The following is a 20936-nucleotide window of genomic DNA, read 5'->3' as shown; positions in this document are numbered from 1 at the left end:
ACACATGAGAAAAACGTTTCAACCAGACACATAGAAAGATAAGGGCTTATAATTTCGCCTCCCAACGTATTCACCTCAAGGGTGATGTCAACAATAATAACTCATGCAACCCATATCCAACTGGATATATGTGCCTAGATCTTTCTTCACCACATGACGCTTGCCAAAAGAGAAAAATAAAAAGGAATAGAGAGAAAAACTTTGACTCTTGCATGAAAGTAAATACATCAAAATAAAAGGTAGGCCCTTCGCAGAGGGAAGCAGAGGTTGCCATGCACTTTTCGTTTGTATGCTCAATCCCTTAGTGCAAAAGAACGTCACGTTATATTGCCCCTTATGATAGAAACCTTTATTATGGAGTCTGTCGCTTTTATTCTTTGCCATTACAAGTTCGTACAGCGCTCAATTTTCTCTTACACTAAATGATCTAACACTTTTAGAAGCAATTTTTATTGCCTTATTGCACCGATGACAAATTACTTGAAAAATCTTACTCAATCCTTAGGTAGGTATGGTGGACTCTTTGAAAATAAGATTTGGGTTTAAGGTTTTTTGGATGCACAAGTAGTATCTCTACTTGGTGCGGAATTTTTGGCTAGCAAAGATGGAGGGCAAGCACCACATGTTGAAGGATCTATGAAAATATAAATTCTATGTGAATATGAACAAACATAAACCATTACGTTGTCTTCCTTTTCCAACGTCAACAATTTTGGCATATAATATTTTGATGGGGGCTCATAATCACACAATATTTCCAAGATAGTATATTTGCATGTGAAAGTTCTCTTCCTTATATTAATCATTCAGGAATTGCTTGTATGACCAATATTGCGATTGTCAAGCTTCAAAAGATTTCACTTTCTAAACCCAATGTGAAGCTACCACTAAGCATGATATGGACATATAATTTCAACTTCATGGTATTCAATCCATTCAACAATTTACTCATAGGATATAAGTGAAGCACAAGAGTAAATGACAAGCTACTCCAAAAAAGATATAAGTGACGATCAAGGGAGTAGTTACGTAAATGGGTAGCTATTTGAGGACTCTCTCTTATTTAAAAACTTTCAGATCTAAGTATTTTATTAAAACAGCAAGAAAAAACTAAATAAAATGACATTCTAAGAATAGGACAACTCATGTGAAGAAGCAAAAACTTAGGCTCAACCGATACTAACCGATAATTGTTGATGAAGAAAGGTGGGATGCCTACCGGGGCATCCCCAAGCTTAGATGCTTGAGACTTCTTGAAATATTATCTTGGGATGCCTTGGGCATCCCCAAGCTTGAACTTTTGTGTCTCTTCCTTTTATATCACGGTTGCCCCAAAATCTTAAAAACTTCATCCACACAAAACTCAACAAGAACTCGTGAGATAAGTAAGTATAAATCAATGCAAAACCTTATCATTCTCTATTGTAGAAAATCACTAAAACTGTTATTCAAAATTGCATAATAAATGCCTCGGCATATTTAACATTCCTATCCTCAAATAGAATCATTAAACAAGCAAACATTTGCAAACAATGCGAACATAACAGCAATCTGCCTAAACAGGACAGTCTGTAAAGAGTGCAATTGTACTCATAATTTCCTAACTCCAAAAATTCTGAAAATTTAGCACACTGTATAAAATTTATTATCGCTCACTATGAAAAAAAATTCAACCTTTTATCACATTCTGAATTTTCTAGAGAATTTTTGCAATAGCGACAAACTTTCTGTTTTGAAACAGCAACTCATATACTTGCAAAATAAGCATGGTAAAGGCTACCCTTGCCACTTTTATTGAAATAAAAGATGCAAAATGTTATTCTAAATAACAGAAAGCAAATCCTAACAAAAGAAAATGACGCTCCAAGTAAAACTCATATCATGAGACGAATGAAAGTATAGCTCCAAGTAAGGTTACCGATAATGTTGGAGACGAAAGAGGGGATGCCTTCCGGGGCATCCCCAAGCTTAGTTGCTTGGATCTTCCTTTAAATATTACCTTGGGGGGTGCCTTGGGCATCACCAACCTTAGGTTCTTGTCACTCATTATTCTTCACATATCGATATCTCACCCAAAACTTGAAAACTTCAATCACACAAAACTTAACGGAACTTCCTGAGATGGGTTAGTATGATAAAGACAAATCATTCACTTTAGTACTGTCAAAGACAAGATTCATAATTGTTCTCACACAATGCCTACTATACTCTACAATTTCCACAATTTTATAAGCCATAGAAACCATAAAACAAGCAAACTATGCATTGAAAACAGAATCTGTTAGAAACAGAACAGTACGTAAAGATCTAAATTAAGGTCATACTTCTGTAACTCCAAAAATTCTGACAACTTAGGACAACGTAGAAAATTTGTATACCCATCAACTGTAAAAAATCCAGAATTTTCCACGCTCCAGTAAAAGATAGGAATTTCTGCACTGGACGCAAAAGTTTCTGTTTTTGCACAAAATCAAGTCAACTATCATCCACGCTGTCCCAAAGGCTTTACTTGGCACTTTATTGAAACAAAATATATAAAACATGATGACTACAGTAGCTTAAACATGTGAACACACAAAAACAGTAGGTAAAAGTGTTGGGTTGTCTCCCAACAAGCGCTTTTCTTTAATGCCTTTTAGCTAGCCATGATGATTTCAATGATTCTCGCATAAAATAGTAATTGAAACATGAAAAAGAGCATCATGAATCACATGGATAGCACATTTAAGCCTAACATACTTCCTATGCATAGGGATTTTGTGAGCAAACAACTTATGCGAACAAGAATCAACTAGCATAGGAAGACAGAGCAAACATAACTTCAAAAAAATTAACACATAGAGAGGAAACTTGACATTATTGCAATTCCTACAAACATAAGTTCCTCCTTCATAATAATTTTCAGTAGCATCATGAAGAAATTCGACAATATAACCATCACATAAAGCATTCTTTTCATGACACAAAAGCATAGAAAACTTATTACTCTCCACATAAGCAAATTTCTTCTCATCAATAGTGGTGGGAGCAAACTCAACAAAATAACAATCATGAGAGTGAAAATTAAAATCATGATGACAAGTTTCATGGTTATCATTATTCAATATAGAATACATGTCATCACCATAATCATCATAGATATCAACCTTGTTCTCATAGTCAATTGAAGCCCCATCCAAAATGGTGGATTCATCATTAAATAAAGTCATGACCTCTCCAAATCCACTTTCATCAATATAACCATCATAAATAGGAGGCATGCAATCATTATAACAAATTTGCACATCAAATCTTGGGGGACTAAAAATATCATCTTCATCAAATATAGCATCCCCAAGCTTGTAGCTTTGCATATCATTAGCATCATGGATATTCAAAGAGTTCATACCAACAACATTGCAATCATGCTCATCATTCAAAGATTTTTTGTCAAAAATTTTATACAATTCTTCTTCTATCAATTGAGCACAATTTTCCTTTCCATCATTTTCACGAAAGACATTATAAAGATGAATAATATGATGCAACCTCAATTCCATTTTTTTGTAGTTTTCTTTTTATAAACCAAACTAGTGATAAAACAAGAAACTAAAAGATTCGATTGCAAGATCTAAAGATATATCTTCATGCACTCACCTCCCCGGCAACGGCGCCAGAAAAGAGCTTGATGTCTACTACGCAACTTTTATTATTGTAGACACGTGTTGGGCGTCCAAGCGCAGAGTTTTGTAGGACGGTAATAATTTTCCCTCAAGTGGATGACCTAAGGTTTATCAATCCGTGGGAGGCATAGGATGAAGATGGTCTCTCTCAAACAACCCTGCAACCAAATAATAAAAAGTCTCTTGTGTCCCCAACACACCAAATACAATGGAAACTTGTATAGGTGCACTAGTTCGGCGAAGAGATGGTGATACAAGTGTAATATGATAGTAGATATTGGTTTTTGTAATAAGAACAATAAAAAACAGCAAGGTAGCAATTGATAAAATGGAGCACAAAAGGTATTTTAATGCTTGAAAATGAGGCCTAGGGTTCGTACTTTCACTAGTGCAATCTCTCAACAATGCTAATATAACTGGATCATATAACTATCCCTCAACGTGCGATGAAGAATCACTCCAAAGTTCTTATCTAGCGGAGAACATAAGAAGAAATTGTTTGTAGGGTATGAAACCACCTCAAAGCTATTCTTTCCGTTTGATCTATTCAAGAGTTCGTACTAAAATAACTCAAAGCTATTCTTTCCGTTTGATCTATCCAAGAGTTCATACTAAAATAACACCATATGATACACATCAACCAACTCAAATGTCACCTAGATACTCAATGTCACCGCGAGTATCCGTGAGTTAATTATAAGATATGCATCAAACAATTTCAGATTCTTAATACTCAATCCAACACAAAGAACCTCAAAGAGTGCCCCAAGATTTCTACCGGAGAAACAAAGACAAGAGCGTGCATCAACCCCTATGCATAGATTACCCCAATGTCACCTCGGGAATCCGCGAGTTGAGTGCCAAAACATATATCAAGTGAATCAATACGATACCCCATTGTCACCACGGGTATTCATAGCAAGACATACATCAAGTGTTCTCAAATCCATAAAAGTATTCAATCCGATAAAACGAAATCTCAAAGGAAAAACTCAATTCACAACAAGATAGAGAGGGGAAAACACCATATGATCCAACTATATCAACAACGCCCGTGATATATCAAGATCGTGACATCTCAAGAACATGAGAGAGAGAGAGATTAAACACATAGCTACTGGTACACACCCTCAGCCCCGAGGGTGGACTACTCCCTCCTCATCATGGTGGCCACCGGGATGATGAAGATGGCCACCGGTGATGATTTCCCCCTCCGGCAGAGTGCCGAAACAGGGTCTAGATTGGTTTTTCATGGCTACAGAGGCTTGCGGTGGCGGAACTTCTGATCTAGGGTTACCCCGAGGATTTTTTGAATATTTAACGATTTATAGGGCGGAGAGGGGTACGGGAGGCCACCGAGGTGGGCACAACCCACCGGGGCGCGCCTGGGGGCCCAGGCGCGCCCTGGTGGATTGTGCCCCCTCGAGGCACCCCCCCCCCAGGTGTTGCTCTGGCCCATTGGAGGTCTTCTAGTCCATAAAAAATCCACAAAAAGTTTCGCGGTGTTTGGACTCCGTTTGATATTGATTTCCTGCAATGTAAAAAAACAAGCAAAAAACAGCAACTGGCACTGGGCACTGGGTTAATAGGTTAGTCCCAAAAAATGATATAAAGTTGCTATAAAATGATTGTAAAACATTGATAATATAGCAGCATGAATACTTCATAAATTATAGATACGTTGGAGACGTATCAACCAACATCAGGCGGCCGGTCTGCGCCATATAGGAAATTCTCGCAGAAAGAGATGCACTCTAGACGATGCTTCCATCCGGACGGGACATGTTACGAACGAATCCTTTGATGATCCCATTCATCCTCTCGAACGGCGTCATGTTGTGCAGGAAAGACAGCCCCATGTCTATTATGTCATCCACAATATGGACACACAGATGCACCATGACATCAAAGAACACGGGCGGGAAGTACATCAAAGCTCATTTAGTATCATAACGATCTCTTCCTGTAGCTTCGGAGCTGCTTCGCACTAATCGACTTTCGAGAGATGACGGCGAAAAAGTTGCAGAGACCAATAAGCGTGTCACAGACGTGCTTGTTCATTATCCCAATAAGGGCAACAGGTAGTATCTGCGTCATCATCACATGACAGTCATGGGACTTCATCCCACTGAACCTTTTCTTCTTCGTGTCTAGAAATCTGCTTATCTTCCCATAGTAACCAGAACTAACTTTGATTCCGGTAAGGCACTTGAAGAATTGAGGTGAAGCAAGAAGGGGGGCAATAAACCTCTTCCTTTACTTTTTTGCCATTCTTCTCCCACGCCTCTGTCTCCGTCTCTGTCTCCTCTGACTTTTTACGGGGCGGCATGTGTAGATCTGCACTGATCTCCAAATCTTGCAAGTCTTTTCTTCCCTTCGGCCCATCCTTGGTCTTATCTGGCATGTTCATCAGTGTCGCAAGCAAGCTCTCAAGGACATTCTTACAGATATGCATTTTATCAAGGCAATGAGGCGTGTCGAGTTTCTGCCAATACTCCAAGTCCCAGAAAACAGACCTTGTCTTCCATACCTTCAGCAGCGGCTCCGACGCCTCTTTCATCGTCTTTCCCGGCACTGTTCCCTGTTTTTCAGCAGCTCATCGATTTTGGAGCCGCTCCGCTTACGTGGAGGTCCTCGATGCTCAGCCTCACCATTGAATAGATCTCCATGGTTTCTCCACGGGTCGTCCTTCTCGAGCCATCTTCGATGCCCCATGTACACGATTTTCCCAGACCTACCATCTTTCTTTGATGTTAGCTGCTGAGACATCGTATCATCCATGCACCGCGTGCATTCACAATATCCATGGCACACCTGGCCTACGACACCGTCGTGATTAGTGCGGCTCTCATATAGAAATACTCGCCTTTGCCGGCGTCCCATGTCTTGGCCGGTTTTTTCCATAATGTGTCTAACTCCTCTTGAAGTAGCCCTAGATACAGATTAATATTATTTCCCGGTTGTTTTGGCCCTTGAATCAGCATGCTCATGTGTATGTACTTCGACTTCATGCACAACCAGGGGGGAGGTTGTACATCCATACAAAAACGGGCCATGTGCTATGGTTGGTGTTCTGGTTGCCAAACGAATTCATGCCATCGGTACACGTGCCGAGCACGATGTTCCTTGCATCACATGAGAAATACCAATATTCACCGTTGAACGCTCTCCATTGGCTTCCATCCATGAGGTGTCTCAGCTTCGCATCATCTCCATCATCGGGCTTTGTCCTCTCCGCGTGCCAACGCATGAGCTTTGCTTCCTTGGGATCTACAAAATAACGTTGCAGACGGGGAGTGATCGGTAAGTACCATACAACTTTCTGGGGATATTTCTTCCTGGCCTTCTTGTATTGAGAAGCATTGCACACCGGACAGCTGGTTTTTTCCGCGTGCTCCTTCTGATAAATTATGCAATCGTTGATGCATGCATGGTATCTAACGTGCGGTAGATCAAGAGGGCACACGATCTTCTTCACCTCATCCACACTAGTAGGACATAGGTTCCCCGCGGGAAGAACATCCTTTAGGTACTTGAGAAGCTCATCAAGGCTAGTGTCGAACCATTTGTTTTTAGTCTTCGTCTTTCGGAGGCCATGGCTGTTGCAGGTGGGGCGAAGAAGCCCGAGAAGATCAAATCGCCCCAAGCATCGGTGACGTACTCGAAGTTGCCAAACCTGATCTACTGCCCAGGGGTGAAATTGTTGATCTGGTCAAGGTGTCCGGTTGCGTCGGCATGGAGAACAATGTTGCCGAACGCGAAAAGTTGCCTGGGGACAAAGATGTCTCCGGTGCTGGCGCCGTCTCCGATGATCAGGTGCGCCATTGATCTTTTGGAGATCTGACAGCGGGACTCTCAATGAAAGCACCAATGTCGGTGTCAAAACTAGCGAATCTTAGGTAGGGGGTCCCGAACTGTGGACCTTTGATCAATAGGGAACAGTAGACGTAAGGCACGATGTTTACCCTGGTTCGGGCCCTCTGGAAGAGGTAAAACCCTACGTCCTGCTCGAGTATATTACTTGTGTATAAGGGGGTTGCAGAGTAGATCTACCACGAGATCAGAAGAACTAACCCTAACTAGTAGGATGGTGATTGTTCCTTTGGCCTCTACGGACTTAGCCCCCTGGTTTATATAGACACCTGGGGTTCTAGTGTTTACAGGTAGTCAGTTACATCAAGGAAACTCCATGTGTTCTATCTTGACTTAGAGGGCACACCAAGGCACAAAAGGTCTTAGGTCCGGATATGGTGCAGCCAAACTTGTAGGCCCAAGTGAGATGAGTCAGCACCCCAAGGAACCCCTAATCCAGGACTCCCTCAAAGGGCAGCAATGATTTCAAGAGGAGGAGTAACCTTGGGCAGTTCTAGTGGCTCAAGTGACTTCAAAGCATCTTGGAAAGAACCCTTCATGTCTCCAAGCATGCACAAGATAGCATCGCCCGTTCGCTACCTTTTTTGGCAATTCTGGAGAGGCTTTGATGTCTACTACATCTGGTTCTATTGGTTGTGCTTCACTTTCGGCACTTGTCATTGCACCTTCACCGGTTGCATGATCTTTGGAGTATATTGTGCAGCTTGCCTCCCAATTCTTCACTTCTTTGTTCTTGTAACAAGCTGCCTTCACATTAGCATGTACACGCATAAAAGTAAATCACTTGCATGTATATATAAGACATAGACTAAATTAATTAAAGATCAAGTTTTTACCTAAACATATTTGTTCCATACATCATCACTATCCATGAGTAGCTTGTTATTGACCCAATCCCAACCAAATCCACTCTGAGAAAGAATCTTGCTAATTGTAGCATAATGCTTGTCAAAAGTCTTCAACCTTGAACATATTTTTTCCTTTGTGACATTGAAAGTGCAACTATCCCTGGGTGGTTTTGGTAATTCCTAACAACATATAGCTCATTGAACTAATGCTATTTCAAGATAAATATTTCGGGAAAGTTCAATGGTTGGCATGGCATGTATTAGGAATGTGGACCCCTCAAAATGCTAAGGACAAAAGATTGGCTCAAGCTCTAAAGCTCAAGACTCTACATTTTCATTTTAGTGATCCAAGATCACATTGAGTCCATAGGAAAAGCCAATACTATTAAAAGGGGATGAGGTGTTGCTTAATGGGTTTCTTGCTCAAAATGCTTAGTGATATGCTCCAAAACCCTCAACCACTTTCTCACACCCACATATGTCCCAAACCAAAAGTCAAACTCGGCCCCACCGAAACTTTCTATCCGGCGCCACCGAGTTCAGTTGACATAGCCATTGCCACAAACCCTAGTCACTTCGGTTTCACCGATAGGGATCTCGGTCTCACCGAGATGGGATTGCAAACTCTCTGTTTCCCTTTGTAATGTTTTGGTCCAACCGAGATGAGCGATCGGTCCCACCGAGTTTGCAATGCAAACTCTCTGTTTCCCCTTCGTAACATTTCGGTCCAACCGAAATGAGTGAATCGGTCCCATCGAGTTTGCCTGACCAACTCTCTGGTTAGCTTATTACCAAAATCGGTCCTACCGAGTTTGTGTAATCGGTCTCACCGAGATTACCTTATGCCCTAACCCTAATGAAATTGGTCCCACCGAGTTGACATGTCGGTCCCACCGATATGCCTAACGGTCACATGATGAACTAAATCGGTCTGACCGAGTTTTCTGATTCGGTCCCACCGAGTTTGGTAAATTGTGTGTAACGGTTAGATTTTGTGTGGAGGCTATATATACCCCTCCACCCACTCTTCATTCATGGAGAGAGCCATCAGAACATGCCTACACTTCCAACATACATTTTCTGAGAGAGAACCACCTACACTTGTGTTGAGGTCAAGATATTCCATTCCAACCACATAAATCTTGATCTCTAGCCTTCCCCAAGTTGCTTTCCACCCAAATCATCTTTCCACCAAATCCAATCCTATGAAAGAGAGTTGAGTGTTGGGGAGACTATCATTTGAAGCACAAGAGCAAGGAGTTCATCATCAACACACCGTCTATTACCTTTTGGAGAGTGGTGTCTCCTAGATTGGTTAGGTGTCACTTGGGAGCCTCCGTCAAGATTGTGGAGTTGAACCAAGGAGTTTGTATGGGCAAGGAGATTGCCTACTTCATGAAGATCTACCCTAGTGAGGCAAGTCCTTCGTGGGCGATGGCCATGGTGGGATAGACAAGGTTGCTTCTCCGTGGACCCTTCGTGGGTGGAGCCCTCCGTGAACTCGCGTAACCGTTACCCTTCGTGGGTTGAAGTCTCCATCAACGTGGATGTACGATAGCACCACCTATCGGAACCACGGATAAAAAATCTCCGTGTCTACATTGCTTTTGCTCCCTCAAACTCCTCCCTTTACCTTCATGTGCAATTGTTTTACATTACGCTGCTATACTCTTAGAATTGCATGTGTAGGTTGATTGCTTGACTTGTGCAAAGTTGCTAAAATCTGCCAAGACTTAAAATTGGGAAAAGGTTAAGTTTTTATTTGGTCAAGTAGTCTAATCACCCCCCTCTAGACATACTTTCGATCCTACAAGCAGTCCACACTTATCACGTATTGCCTTTATAGCAACATTGTGGACATGTGGCTTCCATCCATTTTGGTTCTGATCACCTCTGTTGTGATGTTCAACAAAGACATCCAACAAAACTTTATCCATCTCATCTGTCCATGTCAAGTAATCGCTACTAAACTTATTCTTTGTTTCTTCAACCATGGTGCTACAAGTAAAATTTTGAATAACAATTGACAAACAAAAGAGAACATATATTAATTGCTTTCTCATGATGATGATATACAAAATATCCAAAAGTCACCATCCAATAGCTATGCACAAAAGAGAACATAACATCTAGCTAATCCATCATCTAGCTAGCACACAAGAAAAGACATCATCTTGCTAATCCATCATCTAGCTAGCACAAAAGAAAAGACATCATCTTGCTAATCCATCATCTAGCTAGCACAAAACAAAAGACATCATCTCGCTAATCCATACTACTGCTGTAAATTTACATGCGCCACTACATATTCAACAAATATATCATTGGATAGTTGGTTCCTGAAGTTCTCTCTACTACATTTCTAGCACAAGAGTGGCGCAAGTTATATAGCTCTTTGGCATTTTGGGGTCGTTGCTGACTTGATGCCCACTCTTTCAAGTGATATCGAGTGGATCTGAATGGTGCTAGAAATCCAGGTCCATTCGTGTAACCAGCATCAGCTAAGTAATATCTTCCTATTTTTAGACAAGTCGGTTAGGTTGGTTATACCATATGAAATTTAAGAGAACAAAATGCCAAGAGAAAAGGCCATACCATGAGGTACAACAAATGCATCTTGGCGATTAGTTCTCATGGAGTCGCGTAGGACTCTAGATTCTGAAGCGGAACCCTCCCAGCGAGGTAAGACATAGAGAAATTTCATGTTCCAGTCCACCACACCGAGCATGTTAGTAGTCACATCTTTCTTTCTATTCCTGTACCTCCCTTGCAAAGCCACAGGAACGGAAACATTTACATGACAGCCATCTAATCCTCCTAGTGCATCACCAAACCACTTCCATTTGTAATCATCGGGAGGTTGAACATTAGCATCTGGAAGCTTAATGAACTCCCCGTGCATAGATAGAATGGCTCTTAACACTTCAAAAAAGTGAGTACTTATATTCTCCAAAGCCGCTTGTATGTGCGTCGAAGCAACCTCATTTTCAGACCATGACCCACTACTAGCAAGAACATGGCAACCTTTTCTTCCACAACCACATACACACTATCAAGTAGACCACACCTCTCACGCAACATAGTGCACAAATCATGAAATTTTATTTTTGTTAAACGTAGCTGATCAAAGCATGCCACTTCTGAGCCATCATACATAAGTGTGTGCTTGTGCTCATCATCACTAAAACTACCTAATCCACGAGGTTCTCTTTTTGAAATAAGGTATGCCATTCCAAGAAGTACTGATTCGAAGTGAAGTTCTGTCAAGATTATCCTTTTCCTCTTTCTCCTTTTGTTCTCTTCAGTTATGTATGAAATCATGTCTACTTGATCTGATGTTATGGAACTACATAATAATTTAGTTATTAGCCATCAATCATTTATACAGCTTTTCAAGCAATAAAACTGGAGCATTTAGTCAAGCAAACATCAAACAATGAAATTGCACAGCAAGTTGCAACTATGAAGACCTACTAGAAGACAATAAAAGAAGCACCACAAACATAATTGTTGACTGCAACAACGTTACAGATCTAAAACCCCTACAATTCCTAATGCCATTACTAGAACACAAACATCTATAGCCAGATTTAGATCAACATCACATACACCTATGAACATCACATGCCTTGAATCGAGCTGCTGAGAAGGATCCATACACCCACCAAGTGACCTGCAAGAGGCAGAGAAATCAGGGATCTGAGAAGATTTCTAGGGTTCTGGATGAGGGGGTAAGAGGGAACCCGGGGGCGGTCCAGATGGGGGTTCAAGCACTAGTAGCTAGGGGGCGAGGGGGGCTCTTGCCATGGTAGGCAAAAGACAGGGGCCGCCGCCGCCGTGGGGACAGAGCACCTCGGACGGCATGGCTGTTGAGACGACGCGGGAGAGGGGGTACAGGATTGGCGCGAGGAGGGAGCAGGATAGGGACGACCGGAGCCTTGCCGGGGATGGGCAGGACGAGGGGGAGGAGGATGGGGAGGGATCTCACCTGCGCCGATGTTCAAGTTCCTGAATCGTGCCATCGCTCGTGCCTCTTTCCTTTCCTCGAGCGGGAATGAAGCAGTATCTTAGCGGGGAGGAGCTCTTGCTAGCGAATGCAACGCAATATCGATCGTTGGGGCTCCGAATTGGAGAAGGGCAGGCACGCGGTTTGCCGCGGTCGGGCCAATATTCGAGCCCGTTTCCAATGTCGAATGCCACAGCCATCCAAACAATGACATTCGGGCCAGACCAATGCCAATATCTAATTCTGAGGCCCAATATTAACTTCCAAATGAGGTGTTAAGGGTATCTCAAGTAGAACTATGGAGCTAATGGTCACATTAAAAACCATCATGTCATTGATGTTACCTCCCTCTGTATTTCTGTTAGAGGGGTATCTGATGTAATTAAAGTCCCCAATACAAGCCAATTACAATCCTCGGGCATTTGAATATTTTTAAACCAGTTCATGAAGATAATTCTCTCTTCAGTCAGACAAGGTCCATAGATATTAGTCAGATACCGGCTGGTGTCAGAAATCTTCGAGGTGAACTTTATGGAAATAGAGAATTTGTTTTGGAAAACTGTTTCTCCAAATAGTAAGGAATCATTCCACACCACTAAAAGACCACCAGAGGCACCCACCGCAGGCTGAAAATCAAACTTATTCAATCTATTGGGACAAAAGTGACTAATGTAACTGCTGCCAAAGCTCTCTCTCTCTCTCTTGGTTTCCTACAGACAAATTATGTCACAACATATTTCTTCAATCTTATTACCGATAGCCAGCAACTTTTTTTGTCATTGATACCTCTCATGTTCCAATTTAAATTTTTCCATTGTTTATTCATTGCAAGAGATAAAGGAAGTGGAAGATACTACAAACCAACTACTGATGAGGCACACAATTCTCAGAAGGAGTTTTAAGATCTTGTACATCAATCTGGTACATAGTTCTGATAGTACAACTGCAAACAGATTTTCATAAAACTTCCAAAAGTGCAACATTTGGTAAAACTAGAATTGCATATTTTTCTGGGATATAGAGTAACTATTGTGGCCATCCTTAAGCAGGTCTTGGGGCAGATCCTTTTTTCTTCCCCCTTTCTTGGATTCTTCATTGCTTTCCTTCTTCTCTCCTTTCTTTTTCTTGGGCTGGTGTAGTAGAGCATCCTCACTGTCCTTGCCAGGGACCTTGCAAAAAGTAATAGAAAGATTTCTTACAACTTTTCCAGAAACCAAAGGAGGATCAGCATTACATGGAATACAGGTCTTGTCTACACATGTTTCCTTCCAAATCCATTATTAAGTTGTTGAATTCTACAACTTCTTCATACCTGAGATTCTACAATGAGAGCTTTCTCTTTCCTTTTCTTGTACACATGTAGAGCAGATGTGGAAGAAGACATTCCAGTGACTGATACGTCTCCAACGTATCTATTATTTTTGATTGTTCCATGCTGTTATATTATCATTCTTGGATGTTTTACAATCATTTTATAGCAACTTTATATCATTTTTGGGACTAACCTATTGACATAGTGCCCAATGCCAGATGATCTTTTTTTGCTTGTTTTTTACTTCGCAGAAAATCAATACCAAATGGAGTCCAAATGCAGCAAAACTTTTTGGAGAATTTTTCTGGGCCAGAAGACACAGGATGGGCCAAAGAAGTACAAGAGGGGTGCCCCGAGGGGGCTAACCCACCTGGGCACGCCTGGGGGCCCAGGCGCACCCTGGTGGGTTGTGCCCACCTCGGTGGCCCCCCGCACCGCCTCTTTGCTCTATAAATACCCCAATATTCCAGAAACCCTAGGGGAGTCAACAAAAATCAATTCCAGCCGCCGCAAGTTCTAGAACCATCAAAATCAGACTAGACACCATCACGGAGGGGTTCATCATCCTCATTGGTGCCTCTCCGATGATGCGTGAGTAGTTCATTGTAGACCTACGGGTCCGTAGTTAGTAGCTAGATGGCTTCCTCTCTCTCTCTCTCTTTTGATTCTCAATACAATGGTCTCTTGGAGATCAATTTGATGTAACTCTTTTTGCGGTGTGTTTGTTGGGATCCGATGAACTTTGAGTTTATGATCAGATCTATGTTTTTATCCATGAAAGTTATTTAAGTCTTTTGATCTCTTATATGCATGATCACTTATAGCCTCGTATTTCTTCTTTGAATCTTTGGTTTAGTTAGGCCGACTAGATCGATTTTTCTTGCCATGGGAAGAGGTGCTTTGTGATGGGTTCGATCTTACGGTGCTTGATCCCAGTGACAGAAGGGGAAATGGCACATATGTATCGTTGCCATTAAGGATAACAAGATGGGGTCTAATTCCTACATGAATAGATCTTGTCTACATCATGTCATCGTTCTTATTGCATTACTCCGTTTCTCCATGAGCTTAATACACTAGATGCATGCTGGATAGGGGTCGATGTGTGGAGTAATAGTAGTGGATGCAGGTAGGAGTACGTCTACTAATCTTGGACGTGATGCCTATATAATGATCATTGCCTGGATATCGTCATAATTATTTGAAGTTCTATCAATTGCCCAAGAGTAATTTGTTTGCCCACCGTATGCTATTTTTCTTGAGAGAAGCCACTAGTGAAATCTACGACCCCCGGGTCTTTTCTTTATCATATTTGCCTTTGAGATCTATTTTTATTTGCTTTTTTCAGATCTATATTTCCATAAACCCAAAAATACCTTGCTGCACTTTATTTTATTTTGCGTTTATTCGAGATCTGTTTATCCAATCTATCATATTTTTATCCCGTCAACTCGACAATTTCTGGCACCGTTACCCAAAAGGGATTGACAACCCCTTTAACACGTCGGGTTGCAAGTATTTGTTCTTTGTGTGCAGGTACTGTTTACGTAGTGTTGCATGATTCTCCTACTGGTTCGATAACCTTGGTCTAATCACTAAGGGAAATACCTACCATCGTTGTGCTACATCATCCCTTCCTCTTTGGGGAAATATCGATGTAGTTCAAGCCACATCAGTGACCTGATGTGACGAAGTTTTGTCCTTTGGAGACCCTAAAACTGGAGGAGTACTTTTTTCCTAAATATTTTGTTGCACTTCACATATTGGTACCTACACAGAGTTGTAGTCATCAGGCATAGCAAAAGGTCTTAGAGCTGAGCAATCTACTCCCTTAGTTAACACTTTCCAAAGCTGAGAATTTTATAGTTTTTTGGCCCATTCAAATCTATCAGGTGTGAGCAAAGCCATGGAAATGAAATTAATTCACTCTACAGGTACCTGGTGTCATGGTTGAACACGATCACCTATGGGGCTATGAGCCCCTTTGTGGTTCGGCAAGGGGGAGTTCACATCGCACAAAGACCGGAGGCCATGGAACAACATGACAAAGGTGACGCAAGTGGTTTTTACCCAGGTTCGGGCCGCCGTGAGGCGTAAAACCCTACTCCTGCTTGGGTAGATTGATGGAAAGACAGTGGTGAACACACAGCTCTCGAGCCCAGCAAGGTCGCCTCGGGAGGAGCAGCTACACGTGTATGAGTACACGAGGGTCCGAATCGTCTCTACGGTTGCCACGGCCCTCCTTTTATAGGCTAAGGGGTTACCACAATGGCAAAACAGTCATTATCCAGCGATTAGATAGCCAACTGTGCTATCATACCCAACTCTGGTAGTTAGGACAAAGTGCATTAAATGCACTACTAGGTGTCACGCTATGGATGCAGCCCGGCAGGCCTGCCGCGCCACTTAGTCATCTTCCACCTGTCTGCTTCACACACCTCTGGATGGGTGTCATACGGAGGTGATCTTCCTTCCAAATGGTTGCCACGTGCCAAATGACAACCACTTAATCATCTGGAGGCTCGACACCGCACCGATAGGTGAGTTGCGTTGCGATGCGGTGGAGTCTTGGCGGGGATGTAGGCCACCAGAGGCCTCAGCAAGCCTGTCGGGGAAATCTTGGGACTTGTCTTCGGGGCGGCCTCGACCTAACCAGGCTTGCCTACTCAATAAGGGAGGCTTTTCCTTGGTGATATCTTGTTCTCTTGGCTTGTCTTGGTCTTCTTGATCTGCCCTTTGGTTCCACAAAGAACTATCTCTCTGGCTTGGTTTTGTCTTGAATGCTTGGTTTTGTTTGCTTCCTTGATGTCGTGTCTGTGTACAGTTTGGGCAACACACGCGAAGGTTTGTTGCACCGACAGGAGCCCCCGGACCTGGTCCAAACGTGCTGCTGAGCATCGTTGGGGTAGGCCCTATAAGGTAACACAGGCAGGACACTTGTGACGATATTCTCTTCTTTCTTGATATTTCCCTTGCTTCTTCATTAACCTCTGCCTGGGTCAGTTTTCGGTTTTCCCGCGAGTCGTGCAAGACGTCGTGGGGGAGATTTATGCCACGATCTGTGGGCCGGCCACGTCCCACGTTCACGGGGTGGTAACTGCCATACCACTAGTTTCCCTGCCCCTGCCGTTTCCGCCACGTATGTCGCATGCATTGCGCAGGGTTGGTGGCAGACGCGGAGATCACGAGAATGAGTGCCATGGTAGACAGCCAGGCGCCACGAATAGGCGCACGAGGTCGGTCTTGATTCTGGGTGTCGTTGATGATGCAGGGGAGTTGGATTGGTGGAGCGGCGCAGTTGCCTCTTGGGTGAGGAGACAGCCCCCAGCTCCGCTCACCCATAAAAGGGGACATGGGCGAGGTGTTTACTCGCACACTTCCCTTCCTTCTTCCTTCTGGCATCTTCTCTTCATCATGGCAAGGGGGAGAGGCCGCGGTGGTGTTCCAGCGGTGGCGACGAGGGCTTCTGCTCGACAGTGCCTCCCTCCTCCTGTCGGGGACGTGGGGGCGGAGCCTGTCGCGAGAGGAGGCGGGAGAGGATGCAGACGCGGCCGTCGTGGCGCTCGGGGTCGAGGAGGATGGGGTGGTGCCTTAATTGCCCCTCCTCCGGCCGTTCAGGACCCGAACAACGACCACGTCGGAGACCAACCGCTGGAATTCATCGTCAAACTGCGTGGGCCCCCACGCAACCATCTTCGGCTTCCTACCCCATTTGCAAGGGTGATGGAGGTCGAGCAGCCGCTGAGGTTGAGGCTACACATGAGGGGCTGTTGTAATGGCAGCATGCGGGAGGACGTAGAGTTCCCTGCACCCCATGTCATGCTCCTCCGGCATGGCTGGCAAACCTTCGCTCGTGCCCATAGCTTGGTAGCATGGCACGTTCTCCATTTTAAGTTAATGGACACCACCTTGCTCTCCGTCAAGGTCTTCGGGCATTCGGGTGCTCGCTTAGGGTGCTGCGTGGATAGCTCGACCGGCAACGAAAGCTCCTCCTCGAGCGGCAGCGACGAGGAGGACAGTGACGGTGATGATGGCGGTACCGAAGGGGAGAACGACGGCTCCGACTCCGGTTGAACACCAGCCGCACCGTCACCGTCAGCAGGTGGTCGGCGGCACCACCATCTGCACTTGCATCTTTTCCCTAGCAAGGCGATTTGCCGGGGCGTTGGGTGTGGATGTTGTCTCTGCCTCCTCTAGCTGTCTTCCAGTTGGACCCCGACAGGCTTCCTCGTGGACTCCGACTTCGTCTTTCCTGCCGGTGTTCATGCTGTCGCGCCCTGCTGCCCCTGGTGGCGGTGACCAGGGCATCGCCTAGCCGCTCTCCCCACCCATCACCTTCGTCCGCGCCCTCTCGATCTTGTCAGGATGCGTTCTGCGGGCCTTGACAGGGCCAGGCTGGGCTTCTGCCTAGGCACTCCTTTTGCCCTCTTCACCTCCCATTGTAGTTCCTAGGAGGAGAGGGACAAGAAAGGGATCACGGGGCACTTATCTTTTTTAATCTAGAATATGTAGGCATTTGCCAAATTTTAGTCTTAAATATGTAATTTCTTTTATCCATGTTTGTGTCCTGTAAGAGCTTTACTTGTTTATCCGCATATCAATGAAAAAGACAAGCTTTGTTGGGTACTTGTGCATGTGTTTTATCCATGCAGAGGGGGTACGCCTCTATACTTTTAGGTAAACAAGTTTTTCCTGGCAAGCTATCTTGCCGGTGCCCTCCGTTGTTGCCTCCTGCCAGGGCTCGAAACCATGGAAGGGAACCGGCTCCTTGTCGATCCTTCTCTGCCAAATTCCACTACAACCATCTTGACCGAAGCAACGTTCAGGGTCAAAGGATGGGAGCACAAAGGCTTTGGAGGTGACAATGTTTCTCTATGCACAAGTTTTCTTTTTACAGAGACACGTATGGATAAAAGGAAACTTATTTGTTCGGCTTGACGTGGATCGATATGCGAGCTTGTTTTCTGTCTCTTCTTCCCAGGATCAAGTCCGCGATAAGAGCCCTGTAATTAGTTGCAAGGGGAAAACATAGCAGCATATGACCTCATCTAAATGATCATGGCAAGTTTATGTTAAGCTATGCATGCATGCAAGTTGTTTTTAGGGCGACAGCGCTTTGTTTTATTGTCTGTGCTCAAGGTCTGCACCTGGCTTTGTACAAAGGGTTACATGTGCATCAACAAGGCTTGTACAAAAGGGTGGCTGTCGGGCAGGGCCCGACAGCCGCGCTTTACGGGTAGAACTTACGAAGATGTTCAATGTACCATGAGTTTTGCAATTGAATGCCATCTTCAGTCTCCAGATGGACTGCACCAGGCCTGGTGACTCGTACTACCCGGTAAGGGACCTCCCACTTTGGCGTCAACTTGTTTGTACCCTTGGCGGACTGAACACGCCTAAGGACAAGGTCGCCTTCCTCAAGGCTCCGGGCATGAACCCTGCAGCTATGATAGCGGCGCAGGGCTTGCTGATAGCGTGCAGCACGCGTTGCAGCCCGGAGACGGTTCTCCTCAAGGAGCACGGCGTCGTCATGCCGGTGCTGCTCTTGCGCTACTTCATCATAGGCAAATACTTGAGGTGACCCGTATATGAGTTTCGTGGGGATCACTGCTTCTGCCCCATAGACTAGGGAGAAGGGAGTCTGGCCGATAGCTCGATTTGGTGTCGTACGGAGGGACCAAAGAACCACCGGTAGCTCATCGATCCAGCGTCTGTCGCACTTCCGCAGCTTGTCAAAAGTCCTTGTCTTGAGCCCACGCAGCACTTTAGCGTTCATCCTCTCAGCTTGTCCATTGCTCTTGGGATGAGCAACAGAGGCGAATGAAACATTGCTTCTGAGGATTTGAACGTATTGCATGAAGGCGCGGCTTGTGAACTGGGTGTCGTTGTCAGTGATGATTCTGGCGGGTACTCCGAAACGGCACACCAATCCCTTCAAGAACTTGATAGCTGATTGTGCAGTCACCTTCCTCATAGGCTCCACCTCCGGCCACTTTGTAAACTTGTCGATTGTGACGTACAAGAATTCAAAGCCCCCGGTAGCGCGGGGGAAGGGGCCCAAGATGTCGAGCCCACATACCGAAAATGGCCATGACAAAGGGATCGTCTAGAGAGCTTGAGCAGGTTGATGGATGTTCTTGGAGTGGAACTGGCAGGCTTCACACCGGGTGACTAGCTTGATCGCATCTTGGAGGGCCATGGGCCAGTAGAAACCTTGCTGGAAAGCTTTTCCGACCAAGGCTCTTGATCCAATATGAGAGCCGCACGCACCTTTGTGTATCTCTGCCAGCAGTTCCTTCCCCTCTTCCCGAGAAATGCACTTCAATTTCACACTGTTGGACCTCCTTCTGTATAACATGTCATCGACAAACTGATACATACTAGACCTCCGGGCTACTCTTTCAATGTCTTCTTGCTCCTCGGGAAGTTCTCCAGTTTGGAGGTAGTGAACTATGTGTCGTGCCCTAGTCGGAGCCTGAGGCTCGGCAACAAGGACAAATGGCACCTCCTCATTTGTGGGAGCGCATATCTCAACCGCAAGAAGCTGTAGTTCGGCGGGAGGGTGCTGCTCACCAGGAGAAGTGGAGTTTTTCCTGGCAACCTCTCTACCGGGGGCTTTGGGAAGCTCTGGCGGATGATACTTGCCGGAGTCCAATTTCCTCCTTTTTCTGGCCATCGCCGTCGGGGATACGGAGGGTTGAGTTAGGTGGAGAACAAAGGTCCTTGGTTCCACAGGGAGCTTCTGTGCAGCGCATTTTGACAGATGATCAGCGATGCTGTTTTCCGCAAGTGGTATGTGCTCTTTTTGCAATCCATCAAAAAGCTCCTCCAGCTTCCTCACTTCCTCCACATGTGCCTCCATCAATGGGCTCTGGTAATCCTTGTTGATTTGTCTCACTACAAGCTGCGAGTCTCCATGAATGATCAACTTCTTGATTCCCAATTCAGTTGCGATTCTGAGCCCGGCAAGGAGCCCTTCATACTCTACAGTGTTGTTGGTTGCCGTCTCTCGGGGAAAATGCATTTAAACCACGTACTTGAGGTGTTCTCCGGTGAGCGCGACGAGAAGTACGCCAGCCCCTGCGCGTTGTAACGAGAAGGCACCATCAAAGTACATGACCCATTCTTGGGGAGCCTCCTTGCCGGGGATAACTGTTTCCGGCATCTTTTCGTCTGGAGTGGGTGTCCATTCTGCAATGAACTCTGCTAGCGCTCTGCTCTGGATGGTTGAGGTA

At 44.6% G+C, this 20936-nt stretch overlaps 1 protein-coding gene and 1 long non-coding RNA gene across 2 annotated transcripts; both read right to left on the bottom strand.

Annotated features, from left to right (window-relative positions):
* Positions 1-11772: 11772 nt before the first annotated feature.
* Positions 11773-12490, bottom strand: LOC120967455 (uncharacterized). Its single transcript, XR_005761229.2, has 2 exons — positions 12372-12490; positions 11773-12056 (listed from the first exon to the last, which is right to left on the bottom strand). It is a non-coding gene; the product is annotated as an uncharacterized lncRNA (long non-coding RNA).
* Positions 12491-19807: 7317 nt separating this feature from the next.
* On the bottom strand, positions 19808-20563 carry LOC109758811 (uncharacterized). The gene has a single exon (XM_020317675.1). It carries the CDS (start codon positions 20561-20563, stop codon positions 19808-19810), a length of 756 nt encoding a protein of 251 aa, XP_020173264.1.
* Between the last annotated feature and the right edge of the window lie 373 nt (positions 20564-20936).

Source organism: Aegilops tauschii, chromosome 6 (genome assembly GCF_002575655.3).
Source record: "Aegilops tauschii subsp. strangulata cultivar AL8/78 chromosome 6, Aet v6.0, whole genome shotgun sequence".
NCBI classification, from domain to species: domain Eukaryota; kingdom Viridiplantae; phylum Streptophyta; class Magnoliopsida; order Poales; family Poaceae; genus Aegilops; species Aegilops tauschii.
Note: the sequence above shows the minus strand (reverse complement) of the source record. Positions and strands in the feature narration are given on the sequence as shown.

Coding starts and splice junctions, on each gene's coding strand:
- LOC109758811 (XM_020317675.1), bottom strand. CDS start 20,563: ATGGAGGCACATGTGGAGGAAGTGAGGAAGCTGGAGGAGCTTTTTGAT.